Genomic DNA, 14,850 nt, shown 5'->3' with positions numbered 1-14,850 from the left:
ACACTTTTAAAAAATGTTACTAAAATTTATAACGATATTAAATTTAATGACATTTAACTAATAGTGATAACAACTTTATTACTCTTAATCAATATGTATATATGAGCAAGAGGCTTGGTCCAAATCCTTCTCTCTATTCTTTTAAAAATATATATAAGATGAAAAAAAACTTCCACATTACTAACAAACGCGTAAATACAATTGAAAATTATAAATAAGTATTTGTTCAACAAGTAAGAATGATCTAGTGGTAAAATTCTTCAATGTCAATGTTATAATATAAGTACGTTATATTATAGGAAAATAGCCGATTAAATAATACAAGGCAGCTTGGTCAAATTTTTTTGAATTCTGATATAATCTGCGGTTGCTATTATTTTTGTCCTTCGAAATGCAATATACTCAACTTAAAAGACGTTAAAAGGGAATTAATAATCATCCGTGGATAACCATTCTTCAAACCGACTCTGCTATATCGAAAGATAGCTTGGTCAAGTTGACCCCACAAAATACATGCATTCATTGATTTAATACCACAAAAGGTAGAGGAAAAGAAAGAAGTGAAAGGTTGAATTGACTCAAGTAATTAATCAAACTTGTATTGATGCATTAAAAAGCATGAAATATATTATGCAAAACTAATTTATTAAACAGTAAACACACAATAATATTGAAAAAGAACTTGGCATGTTTAGAATGTGACTAGGTCAAAAATTGCATGCAATTAATAAAGATACATGTAATTACAATAACACTTAGGAATATTTTTTTAAAAAGGTATTTTTCAAAGAATATATACATTTATTATATGAACATAAAATTCCACTATCCAGACGTTATTATTATATATTAATATGTTCTTTGGACTAATTCTCTCTCAAATGCATGTTTTGAAGTCAAATATTCACCATGAGAATTACTTAGGTTTAAAAAGATGATTATAATAAGTAAATGATCTCTTAGAATCAATTACAATTTGAAAAGAAAAAGATAATTATATGCAAATCTCGTATACGGGATTTTATACACAAATTTCTTCTTTATTTTTTCTAGCCAATATTAGTTATACACATATATCGTATGAATTATATTATATTTAGTTTAAGCAGTTCGATGAAAGATTATTTAAATAAATTCTTCTAATTTTTATATTTTACTGATGATATCCAACGAAAATAGCTATATAACTACAAAAACATTCGAAATAAGTCAAAAATCTATCATTCTATATTACTGGTCAAGAGTTTAAATTTTATATTGTTTAACTTAATTTTACCAGATTTTGACATCCATAGGTTAGACTTTTAATTAAAATATACTCATACGTGGATGTTGAAAGGGTAAAATCAAATATATTTTTCTTGAAATACATTGGTCCACCCATTTCTTGAATATAATCCTTTTCTTATAGTTATTTAAAAAAATAATGACTTCAAATTCTACGGCGTACAATTTTTTTTTGGGCAACTTTCACATATAGCAAATAAAAAATTTATATTTGTATGTTATAACAAAGTTTGCATAATTGTGCTCCATAGCAAATATAGAAACTGTATAATTCGCTATACATATACATTTGAAGCAAATTGTATAAAACGAAGTGTATAAAACAAGAAAGAGAAAGACACTTGGGCAGAGAACTGTATAAAAACGAAGTGTATAAAATGAATTATATTATTATAAGTGTATAGAACGATTATATACAATTTGAATTTGTATAAAATGAGAAAGACAAAAGAGACTTGACAAGGAATATACAATTGAATTGAATTGAATAAAACGAGAAAGAGAGAAATTAATACGATTTGAAAATTGTTTAAAACGAGAAAGACAGAAAGGCAAAAAAAACTGGGCAGGGGAGTATTTTTTATTGTATAATTATAAGTATATAGGATGAAAATATATGTACTTGCATGTGTATATACAATTTTCTCACGCTTTATACAAACAGAAATGCAATTTATATATTTCGCTTCTGTTTGTATAAGTGAGAAAGGCGAGGGTGGCGAGCAAGATTTGGGAGAGTGACGAGCGAGATCTGGAAGAGAAGAGAGAGGGGAACAAAAATATATGTATTTATATAACTTTCTATGCTTTATACAATTAAAAATAATTTGTATACACTTGTGTTTGTATAAAAAGTGAGGAAGCGAGCGAGAGATTGGAGGAAAGTGGCGAGCGAGATATTTGGGAGAGAGGCGTCTGGTAATTTTTTGCAAACGTTTGTTATGGAGCACAATTAAATCAAATCCTAAGTACTTCATTTATTTTAAGTTATTAATTTGCTATTGCGAATTTGAAATATTTTGTATATCAAACGGATATTTTCATAACTTCATACATTAAAAAAGACCGGCCGGCTATTTCAATTTATTTAAGCTTATAATGGCATTATCATGGTAGCACTTTGAGGCCATATTTTATAATAAATTTTATTCCTTGAAGAAGGATCAAGTCTTCAAACGATACAATCAATTTAAATTATAGCGAAATGATTCGAAATTTCTCAATTTTTAATTATATATCTCAAATTTAAACTTTTGAAAAATAATTTATTTTATTGATAGGATAGTCCTCAGGAATAAGCCCCATAATGCATGAACTTAATCAAATTTTAATAAGGATAAAAGATATTGAACGTAAAAAAAAAAAAAAAAAAAAAAAAAAAAAAAAACTTCAAACAAAGTCTACTTTGTTTTAGGATTTGTCATAATTATCTAATTAATTGGGTTAAGGGGGTGGAATTGTTTAAACAATGAATACAAAAAGACAAAAAATATTTCTACTTGATGGCTTGCTAAATTTTAATTTTAAACTAAGAAAAATTTAACTTTTTATTACTGGTGATATTAACTTATGATTTCCTTACTCGTAGTTATTTATTATAATTATTGATCATTTCATTGTTCGATCATTACATTATAATTTATATTTTTACTCTATATTTAGCGATAATTTTGTTATGCTTAGTAAGTAACATTATTTTATTTCATTCAAAACAATTGACTAATTCAAAGTATCCAAACAAAACGGTTATTATATTTGTTAAATGCATCAAATCAAATGGTCTTTTTCATCTATTCATACAATTACAAACCAAGCATGCATCATGATGTGACACAATATTCTTAATATTACTATTATAATTTTAAAATCGTAATTTTTTTAAATTTGCTTTTTACGTATATTTGCTTTTAAGATCTTTAATTGTTCGATAAAAAATAATTACAATTACCAACTACTTGAATAAATATTCATTATATATATATAATTATTAATTATTATTTTAATCAACGATTATTCCAAATATATTTTTTTATAAAGACAAAAGTCTTAAGCTCTTTGTCATCTAAATTAACAAAATGTCATTGGTATGTCCCTTAAATATTGATCCCATCAAGACCAAGTCAAAAGTCAATATGAGAAAAGATACCTATGATAAGCCTCTAATATATGAGTAATAATTAATCAAGTGCTAACAAATATTTAATTAAAATAAAGTAAGTAACAATATAAATATGACTTACCTCTAACCTAGATACACTGTTTTCAAAATCTCATGTATACTTCCACCTTCCTTCGGTCATTTCGTATTAAAAAATCACTATTTTTCATTGTAAAATATTTAACGATTATATTTTTTAAAAAATCAATTGAAATTATTAAGAAAAAATAAAATATCAGTATTGTTTTCACATTAAAAAACTAAAAAAATTTATTAATATTTTAATGAGAATTTGTTTCTCAAGGCCTAATATATATTTTCCAAATCAGCTGGCTCGGTGAGAATAAAGTGAAAAAAGATATATTTTATAATATAAATTTCTTATTGATTTGCAGCAAGAAAATTAATCACGATTTCTAATGGTGATCCTTTAATTATCATAATAACAAATAATAATTATATTTATGTTGAAATTAACTTTTATATTGTGTTATATTATATGTTATCTATAATAAACACGTCGTTACATAGTAAAAAAAAATATTCATACTTATGGTACAAGTCAATGTGGATGTTAACTAGGACATAAAGTCTTCAATTGAATGGTCATTTTCATATTATCAAACATGCAAGGAATGTTTGAACCGCGTCCCCATGAAAGGAAAAAAAGAAAGATGACGATATCGCGATCCACAATATTATTTATGTTAATTTAATTAAGCATAAAATTTAAGAGGGTGAATGATGAAATTTTTAAATCTTTAAAATTTAAATGGAAAATGTGTATAATATATTGAATTGTCCTTTGAATTAATTTGTGACCTTACACACGCTATACAAATATTAAAATTAAAGAATTGTCGAATATAAATTTTTACATTTTTTCTTAAACGGACTAAGAACAAGTAAAACACATAGATTGAGATTAAAGAGATTATTTCTTAGGAATTTAGGATTACTTCAACATCTTTCAAGTATTCGTCCCTACTAGAATTAGAATAACTCGACTTTGAACACATCAGAATGAGATTAGCTTAAATAAAACAAAATAAACAGTAAATATACATATAATCAATTTTAATTTATCTGAACTTAAAACAATACGTGTTATAATAATTTAATAAAATAAACATACATTATTTATTGATCTAATAGTCCTTACATATTAAAGTAAAATACATGAGTAATAATATAACCCAATGTTTACATGTCATTTTGGAGAAATCAATACTTTTTATTCACAAAAACTAAGTCAAAGTCTACATATATATGGTGGTTAAAATAAAATGAAGTCGAAGTTTTTATAAAGAAAATTATTTTTCTAAAAAGAAAAGGGATCTAACTTTTTTCCTTTTGCAATTAAGTAGTAAATATATTGAAAAACAAAAGTAGATTAAATCAAAGGGAACCTTATCATTGCTATTTCATTATTTAAGTCAAATAAATACTGCTTCCATTAATTCAAGTAAAAAAGAAGTCAACAAACCTAATTTCAATCTTTTCTTAGAAATAACAATTGTAAATGGAGAATATATTATTATTATTTTAAAGAAAAGTCTTGTTGAAATCTTTTTTTCCATTGCAGATTCTCATTACTATTTTGTGATGTGTTTAACGTCAATCAATAAACTATATTCTAGAAAAAAACAAAATTATTAAAATTAGTGATGATGTTAAGAGATGAACGTCAAAAAGTTATTTAAAAAGTATTTTCTAGTTTTTCTTTTTTAAAAAAAAGTTGTTTACCATGATTTAAGCAAGATTTATATATAAATATTGATTTTAAAGTTTTAAGTGTTACGATTTTTAATATAGTTTACACAGAAAGTTTTTATGAAGTAAAACTTTATTTAATTTTAAAATACTAAACATTTAGAAGTTCTTATCTACTACAAATAAATAAAAATTTAATACTTGTGACTTATAGATTTAACTTATTTTTCAAAATCATAAATATTAAGATATATATAATAGCTAGTTTAATGTATGTGCACTATACACATGCATGTAAGAGTTACAAGCTATAAATTGTAAATTTATTGAAATAAAGGGCGAGAAAATTTTTAAAATTTAAATTCAATATTATTATTAATCACTAACACATTAATTTTTTTTAAAACACTCTAGTAAGTAAAGCAAAGGAGAGAAGTGAATGATAATTTATTAATATGAGCATGAAAATATACAAATTTTAGCTGATTAAATTATTAGGTCACTAATGCATTTTTTTACTTGTAATGATACATAACAAATATTTAGAAAGAAAAATGTACACAAACTAATTAGGCTATGTTAAGATGACAAAATTCCTAATTTTTCTAACTTGACTTTTTTTTAATTTTCTATATTTTGTGATAAATCTTGTTTAAAATATACTTTTCTTCTAATCATATATCATTAAGGAATTTTATAGAAGCTAATAAAAATTATTAGATCATGATGGAATTTTTTATTTGTAGCAATAACGTAAAATATCTCAATATTTGACAATAGAACGCCAAATATTTAGAAGAAAAAATATATTTGAGTTATTAGATATCGAAAAACAAACTATATAGGTTATGTTATGCCGTCACAAAATTTCAATAAATAAATATACTTGAGCTATTAGATATCAAAAATTAAAATATGAGCTTTTTATGCCAAAATTTAGGCCACATTATAATGACAAAATTCTTAATTTTTCTTAACGTAATTTTGTTTTGCTTTTATTTTGTGCTACATCTTGCTTAAAACATATATTTTTTACCATATATTATAAACTCCTTTATTAGTGTGTGTATATATATATATATATATATATATATATATATATATATTAAAATTCCTTAATTTTTAAATATATTTTTCTCTTGTGATATATTTTAAAACTCCTTAATTTTAAATTTTATAAATATAATTAAATGATATATTTTTTTGAAAAAATAGTAAACAATAATTTTATCTATTATAGGTTTTTTTAGTAATTCATAAGACTATATGATACACGCAATGACGTAGATATTTGGTTAATATTATTCTCTTTACTAAATTCATGAATTGTAAAAGTAGATTACGGTCATTCGAAGATATCATCATTGTTGCGTATCTTATGGTGGGAGGGTTATATCTTCAATTCTCGGAAAGATACTATAGTGTGCGCTTTAAATTTAAAATTAAAAAAAATTATAAATATGAAAAATAACATACAATAACTAATTAAATATGCGTTCATTTACGTGTCAACCTAATTTTTTTCATAAATTAAATACGTAAAAGAATATTTTTGATAACAGTTAACGGTGACATACATACTCAAAACCTCTACTTATTGATACTATGTTAAAAGTATGACTATCTCGTATAAAAAAACATAAAATCATATAATATTCAAAAAAAAATATAATTATATTATATATCAACAGTCTTATCTGATCGACATCGTTACATTACCTCCATTGTTGATTTTTCTTACTTGGGAGAAAACAAAGATTCATTGAATACTTGTGTAGATAGATATAACTAAAATCTAGGGGGAACCTTTTCCCCACTTGTTGCTTCTAATAACATGATATATATACATTCACTAGTATAATTATTCTTCTCCACTATGTATATAATTCTCTAAGTTGAATATTCTAAACATTATTACTTTTTATTTCCAACATGATAATATATACTTCTTTATTTTAGAAGGACCAAAAATTACATGATTAAAAAGTTTAGTCAACTAAACATTATACCAAGCGAAGCTACTTGGTTGATGCGTTTTTTTTTGGTTTCCCACCTGTATTTAATATCTCGAGTTGATTAATTTGAATATGTGAGTGTAAATAAAATAGTTCATAACAAAAGACGATTTTATAATCAAAAGGATTGAAATTTGAGACTTGTTAGTTAAGGTTGAAGTAATATTTGTTATGTGATTAATATAACTATTGTAGAATTTAAAATTATATATCGTCCTTAAAAGTAATTCACATATAAGGTATATTTGGTAGGAAAACAAGGTTTTTAAAAATAAGGAAAATGAGTATTTGAAAGTAGGAAAAATAAGTTTCATTAGTAATTTTTAAACATTATTGTCGATCTCCTCTCTATACTATATAAAAAATAATCTTTAGTTTTGATTAAGGGAAACTTATATAAATGTGCTATAATAAAAAAATATTTACCATTTATAGCAATAATATTTTTTTTTTACTTGATCACTTTTAATTCATTTATAATGCAAGTTTAATACATATTACAAAGAACAATTTATTATTCACATACAATACAAGTTTTAATGATGGATAATACATTTATCACACATTTTAATACACTTATAATACAATGTGACAATTTTTTACCAAACAAACACAATATATTTCAAAAACAATTATAATTCAAATATATTGCATAAATAATTTACTTTTAATACATATTACAGATTTATCACACTATTGCTATAAATGGTAATAAATAAAAGATATCGTTAAAATCAGTAATTATTTTTTAAAATATATTAATTCATGTAATTTTTTCTTTAATTAAATAGCTTTTGTAGTGTAAATTAGACCTAAGACCTCATTTTACAGTTCAATTATATTCTACGTACCTTAATAAATAATAACGGCCAAAACGCTACTAATTAATGAGTTCATCAAAATTTGGAGGCTAACAAAGAGAAGCTACGCCAAACTGTTTGGTCCCCAAGATATATGATGTAAGTTGTAATTTAAATTCGATTGTTTGATTTTATGTTTTATTTATTTTTTCTAATATAAATAAAACTTATAATAAATAAAAATAAGGTTAAACTTTTAACATTTGAACATAATTTGGGTTTATATATATATATATATATATATATATAATATTAAAAAAGGTATTTAGAATTTAATCCAGCTGTTGAATCCGCGTATCTAGCCGTGGCTGACTTTCATTACAAATTTACAATATATGGGAAAAATTTAAAGAAAAAAGTGAAAAAATTAAAATAACTCAAAAAAATTATGAGAAAAAAAAATCAAAAATACCCTTAAATTATGTGAAAAGAATTCAAATGTTTTCGGTTTATACTTCGGCTCAAAAATGTCCTTACCATAATACTTTAGTTAAAAATGTCTTTACTGTCAATATTTTGATTCAAAAATGCCCTTATTGTTATTTAATGGGTCAAAAAGCTCATTTTTCAAATAAATATATTATTATTTTCTTTTCGACACATTTTTTTTCAAGTAATGTTTATTCAAAAAATTTAGCAAATGTTTATCTTACTTTAATTCACAAAAAAAAAATGAAAATATTTTTATTTTATCATCAATATGTTTTATCGTTATATAAATATAAATTAATGATAGATATATTATGATCTATATATATGACATATATTATCTATCAAAATGGTACATGAAATTATTTTATTTTGATTGATAAAATGAGATTAAGAAGAAAAAAATATTTTCTACATTTTTATTTGTTAAAGTAATTTTAGAAGAACGAAAAAAAAGAGTACTGTCCCTTAATAGTATTTTAATTAGGAAGAAGATGTGTTTAATTTTTTATTTTTTTTTAAAAAAAAGAAGGCATTTTTGACCGATTTTGTAAATATAAGGATATTTCCGGACCAAAGTATTGACTGCAAGGGCGTTTTTAGTCAAACTATAAATAGAGGACATTTTCATTTCTTTCACATAATTTAAGAGTATTTTGATCTTTTCCCAAAAATAAATATGGAATAGGTAGGCCCGTTACATAGAGTAAAGTATTTTTTATCGATTTTTTTATTTTATTTCAATGATTCGAACTTGAGATATCTGATAACAAAATCTATATTTTTAATCATCGTACTATTTCTCTTGACAATCACAAAGTTTTAATAGCTTAATGAAAATCCTACATATATGATCTCTGGTCGATTAGGAAAGTTTTATTATTCGAATTCATATTCTTCTTTACATTTTTTCCAGATAAGTCATAAGAATAAGAAATGAGACATACACAACATATTGTGCAAGAGTAATTTTATTATTTAGGGTATAATTTTCTTAATTAGTAGTAAAATCAAACGTTTGAAATCTAGTACATTATATATTTTATAATTTATAAGTTTATCATTCCTTCTCATTAATGCTATTGAAAGGATCAAACTAATAAAACATAAATTAATTCAGAAAAGCAAAAAACTAAATGAAGATTCTCTTTTCATACACAATTAAAAAGATGAAATCTTTGATCAACCTAGTTAATTACTAAAGAGGAAATAGTAAACAAAGACCAAAAACTATAATCCAAAATATTGTCTCATTTTATTAAATATAATATACACATTTGTTCCTAAGCTTAATTACTTGTCTTGTTGAAAGTCAATTTAGTCTATTTTATTTGTTAAGTGCTAAAGTATTTTATACAACTAGCTAAGACCACTACACTAATTAAATTTCCCAACACCTTCCTTATTGTCACTATAAATATATACCCTCTTTCCCTTTTATTCCATGCATTAATTCTCTTTTTCTTTTTATCTCTCTCTCTTATCTATCGAGTTTTGATTAACTAGCACAAAATCACATACAAATTAATCGAGTATCAGATGGAATCACAGTCTAATTATGTTCCTAGATGGACACCTAGTCCCAATCGATCACCTCATCGACGTAACGAATCGGAAACAAATGAAAGTGTTAGCTCTGAGGAAGATATTTCTTTTAGCCACATGAATAATCCAACAAAAAATTTCCCATTCACACCAAATATTGGTTCCATTGAAGCACCATCTCTAAGGGTTAATTCTGAAATCAAAAGGTCAATAGAGATGGAAAATTATTATGAGGCACCTAAACAAATTAATGTTACTAATCCTATGATTAGTAATAGTACTAATTTTGGTTATGATGATGATGTGGCTTTGAGTGAAAAGTTGATTAATGAAGGAATTTATTTAACATGGAAGGATTTATGGGTAACTGTGCCTGATAAAAAAAGTGGGAGGAGAGCTATTTTGCAAGGGCTTACTGGTTATGTACAACCTGGTGAAGTTTTAGCAATTATGGGTCCTTCTGGTTGTGGCAAATCAACTCTTCTTGATACTCTAGCAGGTATTTTTTTTTGCTCGATTTAATCGTTTGATATATGAAATTTATTGACTCATACATCTAAATTTGCATTGTATAGACTTATATCGATTAAAAATCTCTGATGTCTTAAAGTTCGAACTAATATTTTAGTTAGATTTTAAAAAATTATTTTATTGCTATAGGAATTGATTGATCTAGTCCATCAAATAATTTTAGAAAGAAGATTGTTGAATATATTGATGCTGATTTATTTCTGATGTCTTAAAGTTCGAACTAATATTTTAGTTACATTTAAAAAAATTATTTTGTTGCTATAGGAATTGATTGATCTAGTCCATCAAATAATTTTAGAAAGAAGATTGTTGAATATATTGATGCTGATTTATTTTTTTTAAAAATAATTTATGTATCTTACTTTTATATAAATGGTTTAATTAAGAATTACTCCACATACTATATATATATATATATATATAAAAGGATGGTTAAGGGTCCACATATATTGAATTCAAACACTACTTGAGAATCTTCCATTAATTGATGTTTGGTATAAAAGAAACACTATTTAAGTCCACTAGAAAAAGACCTTTTTTTTTCACATTTGGTATTTGGTTTCATTTTAGGTTTTCCTAATTAATCTGAATTCACATGATTGTAATATTTAATAAAAAAGAAAAATATTTAGTGATAAAACTTTTTTATTTTCTTAAAATCAAAATTTTGACTAAAAATAAATGAATATCATTTATCTCATCAGCATAATAGAAATAGGCCTCACTAAATAATATGGAAGTTTTAATTTTGTTAATAAAAATAAAATTTGTTAACGTGATGTCACAGGTAGATTAGATTCGAACACAAGACAAACAGGAGAAATCCTCATCAATGGTCGTAGACAATCACTTGCTTTTGGCACTTCGGTACGACGGTTAATATATCTGACCTTTTTTTTGTTTTTGTTTTTCGAGTTTAACTTTGATATATATATATATATTTTTTGAAAAGGCATACGTGACACAAGATGACACGTTGATGACAACCCTAACAGTAAAAGAAGCAATATACTATTCAGCCCAACTCCAATTACCTGATTCGATGTCGATATCAGAGAAGAGAGAAAGGGGTGAAGAAACAATAAGAGAAATGGGATTACAAGATGCAATGAATACAAGAATTGGTGGATGGAGTGTTAAAGGGCTAAGTGGTGGACAAAAAAGAAGAGTTAGTATTTGTATTGAGATATTAAAAAGGCCCAAATTATTGTTTCTTGATGAACCAACAAGTGGACTTGATAGTGCTGCTTCTTATCATGTTATGAATAAAATTGTTCAATTGGCTAAACAAGATGGAAGAACTATTGTTGCTTCTATTCATCAACCAAGTAGTGAAGTGTTTCAACTTTTTCACAATCTTTGCCTTTTGTCATCTGGAAGAATTGTATACTTTGGTAACATTTCTAATGCTAATGAGGTATGTACGTTACTACGTACGCACGTTACTGGTGTCGAATGAACGGGTTGGGTTAACTAATTATTTTTTTGGTTTTTTTTTTAGTATTTTGCTTTGAATGGTTTTCCATGTCCAACAATGAGGAATCCATCGGATCATTATCTAAGGACAATCAACAAGGACTTTGATATTGTAAGTTAAAAAAGAATTATTTTCTTCGTTATTATTAATTAATTAAGATCAAATTATCAATGTTTATTTTGATTTTAATTAATTAGGATATTGAAAAAGGAGTTGGTGGAAAAGCTACTGCTACAGAAGCAATTGATATTCTTGTGAAGTCATACAAGACTTCTCAGGGTTGTCAACAAGTTCAACGTAAAGTGTTAGAAATTTGCCAACAGGTTTGTATCATATCAATTTTTTTTTTAAAAAATAATAATAATATTAATTTGTGATGTAATGAATATTATAATTTGTGTATAGAGTGGAGGAGAAGAGGCAGAAAAAGGGCGTCAAGCAGGTTTTATTACTCAATGTATGGTTCTCACGAGGAGGTCTTTTGTGAACATGTATCGTGATCTTGGTTATTACTGGCTACGTTTTGCAATTTATATTGCTTTGTGTTTGTGTGTTGGAACTATTTTTCATGATATTGGACATGACTATGGGTCCATTCAGGTAAATATTATTGGTTCGTTAAATAGAATTAGCGATGAATTTTTGTTAATCCTCCTCTAATTTTATTACGTTTTTCTTTCAGGCTAGAGGTTCCATGTTGATGTTTGTTGCTGCCTTCTTGACTTTTATGGCTATTGGTGGATTCCCTTCATTTGTTGAAGATATGAAAGTATATATATATATGACACATCTCTATATAATAAAATAATAATTTGGTTATTTATACTTGTATGTTTTTTTTCTTCTTCTTGTAGATTTTCACTCGAGAAAGATTAAATGGACACTATGGTGTAGCTGCATATGTGGTGGGAAATACATTTTCTTCGATTCCTTACCTCATATTAATCTCAGTTATACCAGGCGCTATCGCTTATTACCTCGTCGGATTACAAAAGGGGTTTGATCATTTTGCGTATTTTTCACTAGTACTTTTTGCGACCATGATGTTAGTCGAGAGCCTCATGATGATTGTAGCAAGCATTGTCCCTGACTTCCTCATGGGAATCATAACAGGTAATAAAAGGAGGTTAAAGCTAATATTTGTTTTTCATGTACTAATTTTTGTGATTATTTGCTAATAGGAGCTGGAATTCAAGGTGTCATGATGCTTAATGGAGGTTTTTTCAGATTGCCTAATGATCTTCCTAAGCCATTTTGGAAGTACCCAATGTATTACATTGCATTTCATAAATATGCAAATCAAGGGTTTTACAAGAATGAATTCTTGGGATTAAATTTCCCTAATGAACAAATTAGAGGGCCAGCCATGATTAGTGGTGAAGAAATATTGAAAAATGTATGGCAAGTGCAAATGGGATATTCAAAATGGGTTGATGTTGCTATAATATTTGGAATGGTAATACTTTATAGGTTAATGTTTTTGGGAATAATTAAAACTGTGGAGAAAGTTAAACCTATGATTAGAGCATTTATGGCTCATTCTTCTAAAAATCCAACTCATGCTGAAGATACAGACTCTTGATTGTGTGTTATTTTACATTATAGTATTTTGTTGTGGATGTAAAATGTGTAACAAAGTTTATCATTATGAATTAAGACCAATGTTTGGTTGGTCATTTAATTCTATTTACCTCCTTTTGTGAGTATATTAATTAAAAGTTTGAATAATATGTTTTCAAGGTTCAAGTAATACGTACTTCTTTAGTCATAAATTATTTGTCATTTTTTAGATGTTTTTAAAAAGAATATTAATTAGTCAATTTAATTAAGAGAGCTTTTTATATGAATAATTTTATCCTCATTTATATATCTTATTATATAATCTCTTTTCATTAAATATTTATTCAATTGAGGTGTTTATACTTATCAAAAACAAGAATTATTAAAGATAACGAAAATAATATCTTGAACTTTTAAAATGACAAATAATATGAAATAGAAAAATCACGATAAATAAGTGAAGACGAAGAAAGTATATAGTACTCCCTCTGTTCAATGGTTGTTCACAATACTAAAAATAGTTGTCTAATTTAGAAAAATCAACAGATAATTTATCTTTTGTGTTTGTTTACCTTGCTAGTATTAAATGGATCTAAAACATTTCTTAATGTATTAAATTTAATAAAGTCAATAGATAAAATAGTAATTTCTTAAGATGTGTGTCAAATCAATAGTGGGACAAATTGTTATTTTTTGGATAGAGTTGTCCACTATATTATTCCTTCCATCCGGTATTGTTTGTCATTATTTCTATTTTTAAAATCAAACTATAAAAACTTTGACTAACATTTTAAGATGAATTTTTTCATCATACTAATATGCAAAAAATTATAATTTATAGTACTTTTCATATAGTTTTAGAATATCTAATTTTTTTTTTAAAAAAAATATCGAATTAATGTGATCTAATTTACCTTTGAAAATTAGTCAAATTGACTTTTGATAAGCGCAACATGACAAACAATTTCGGACGGAGGGAGTATTTTTGATTTTTGATCTGTCAAATTATGCTTGTCAATTTTATGAAATTAACGAATAATTTTACACCTTATTTAGCCCTATCATTAATCATAGTTATCTTTTAATATTTTTCAAGATACTGTATTTATTATATTCAAAAGATAATATAATCAACTTCTCCTTCTATTTATAATTCGTTAAAATATATAAAGTCAATACTGAACAATTATTATTGAATCGACGAGTATCAAGTAGCAACGTCATTCATTTTTTAGTATATGGATATTTAATTTCGTCTCTTAAATTCCATTAATG

At 25.2% G+C, this 14,850-nt stretch overlaps 1 protein-coding gene across 1 annotated transcript; it reads left to right on the top strand.

The window, feature by feature from the left end:
• Window positions 1–9,825: 9,825 nt before the first annotated feature.
• ABCG12 (ABC transporter G family member 12) lies at window positions 9,826–13,765 on the top strand. Its single transcript, XM_069298253.1, has 9 exons — window positions 9,826–10,506; window positions 11,326–11,405; window positions 11,491–11,955; window positions 12,040–12,126; window positions 12,213–12,338; window positions 12,421–12,615; window positions 12,698–12,784; window positions 12,870–13,128; window positions 13,197–13,765. Exons 1-9 carry the CDS (start codon window positions 10,002–10,004, stop codon window positions 13,595–13,597), a joined length of 2,205 nt encoding a protein of 734 aa, XP_069154354.1. The 5' UTR covers window positions 9,826–10,001; the 3' UTR covers window positions 13,598–13,765.
• Window positions 13,766–14,850: the final 1,085 nt, after the last annotated feature.

This window comes from Solanum lycopersicum, chromosome 5 (assembly GCF_036512215.1).
Source record: "Solanum lycopersicum chromosome 5, SLM_r2.1".
Taxonomy (NCBI): Eukaryota; Viridiplantae; Streptophyta; class Magnoliopsida; order Solanales; family Solanaceae; genus Solanum; species Solanum lycopersicum.
Note: the sequence above shows the minus strand (reverse complement) of the source record. Positions and strands in the feature narration are given on the sequence as shown.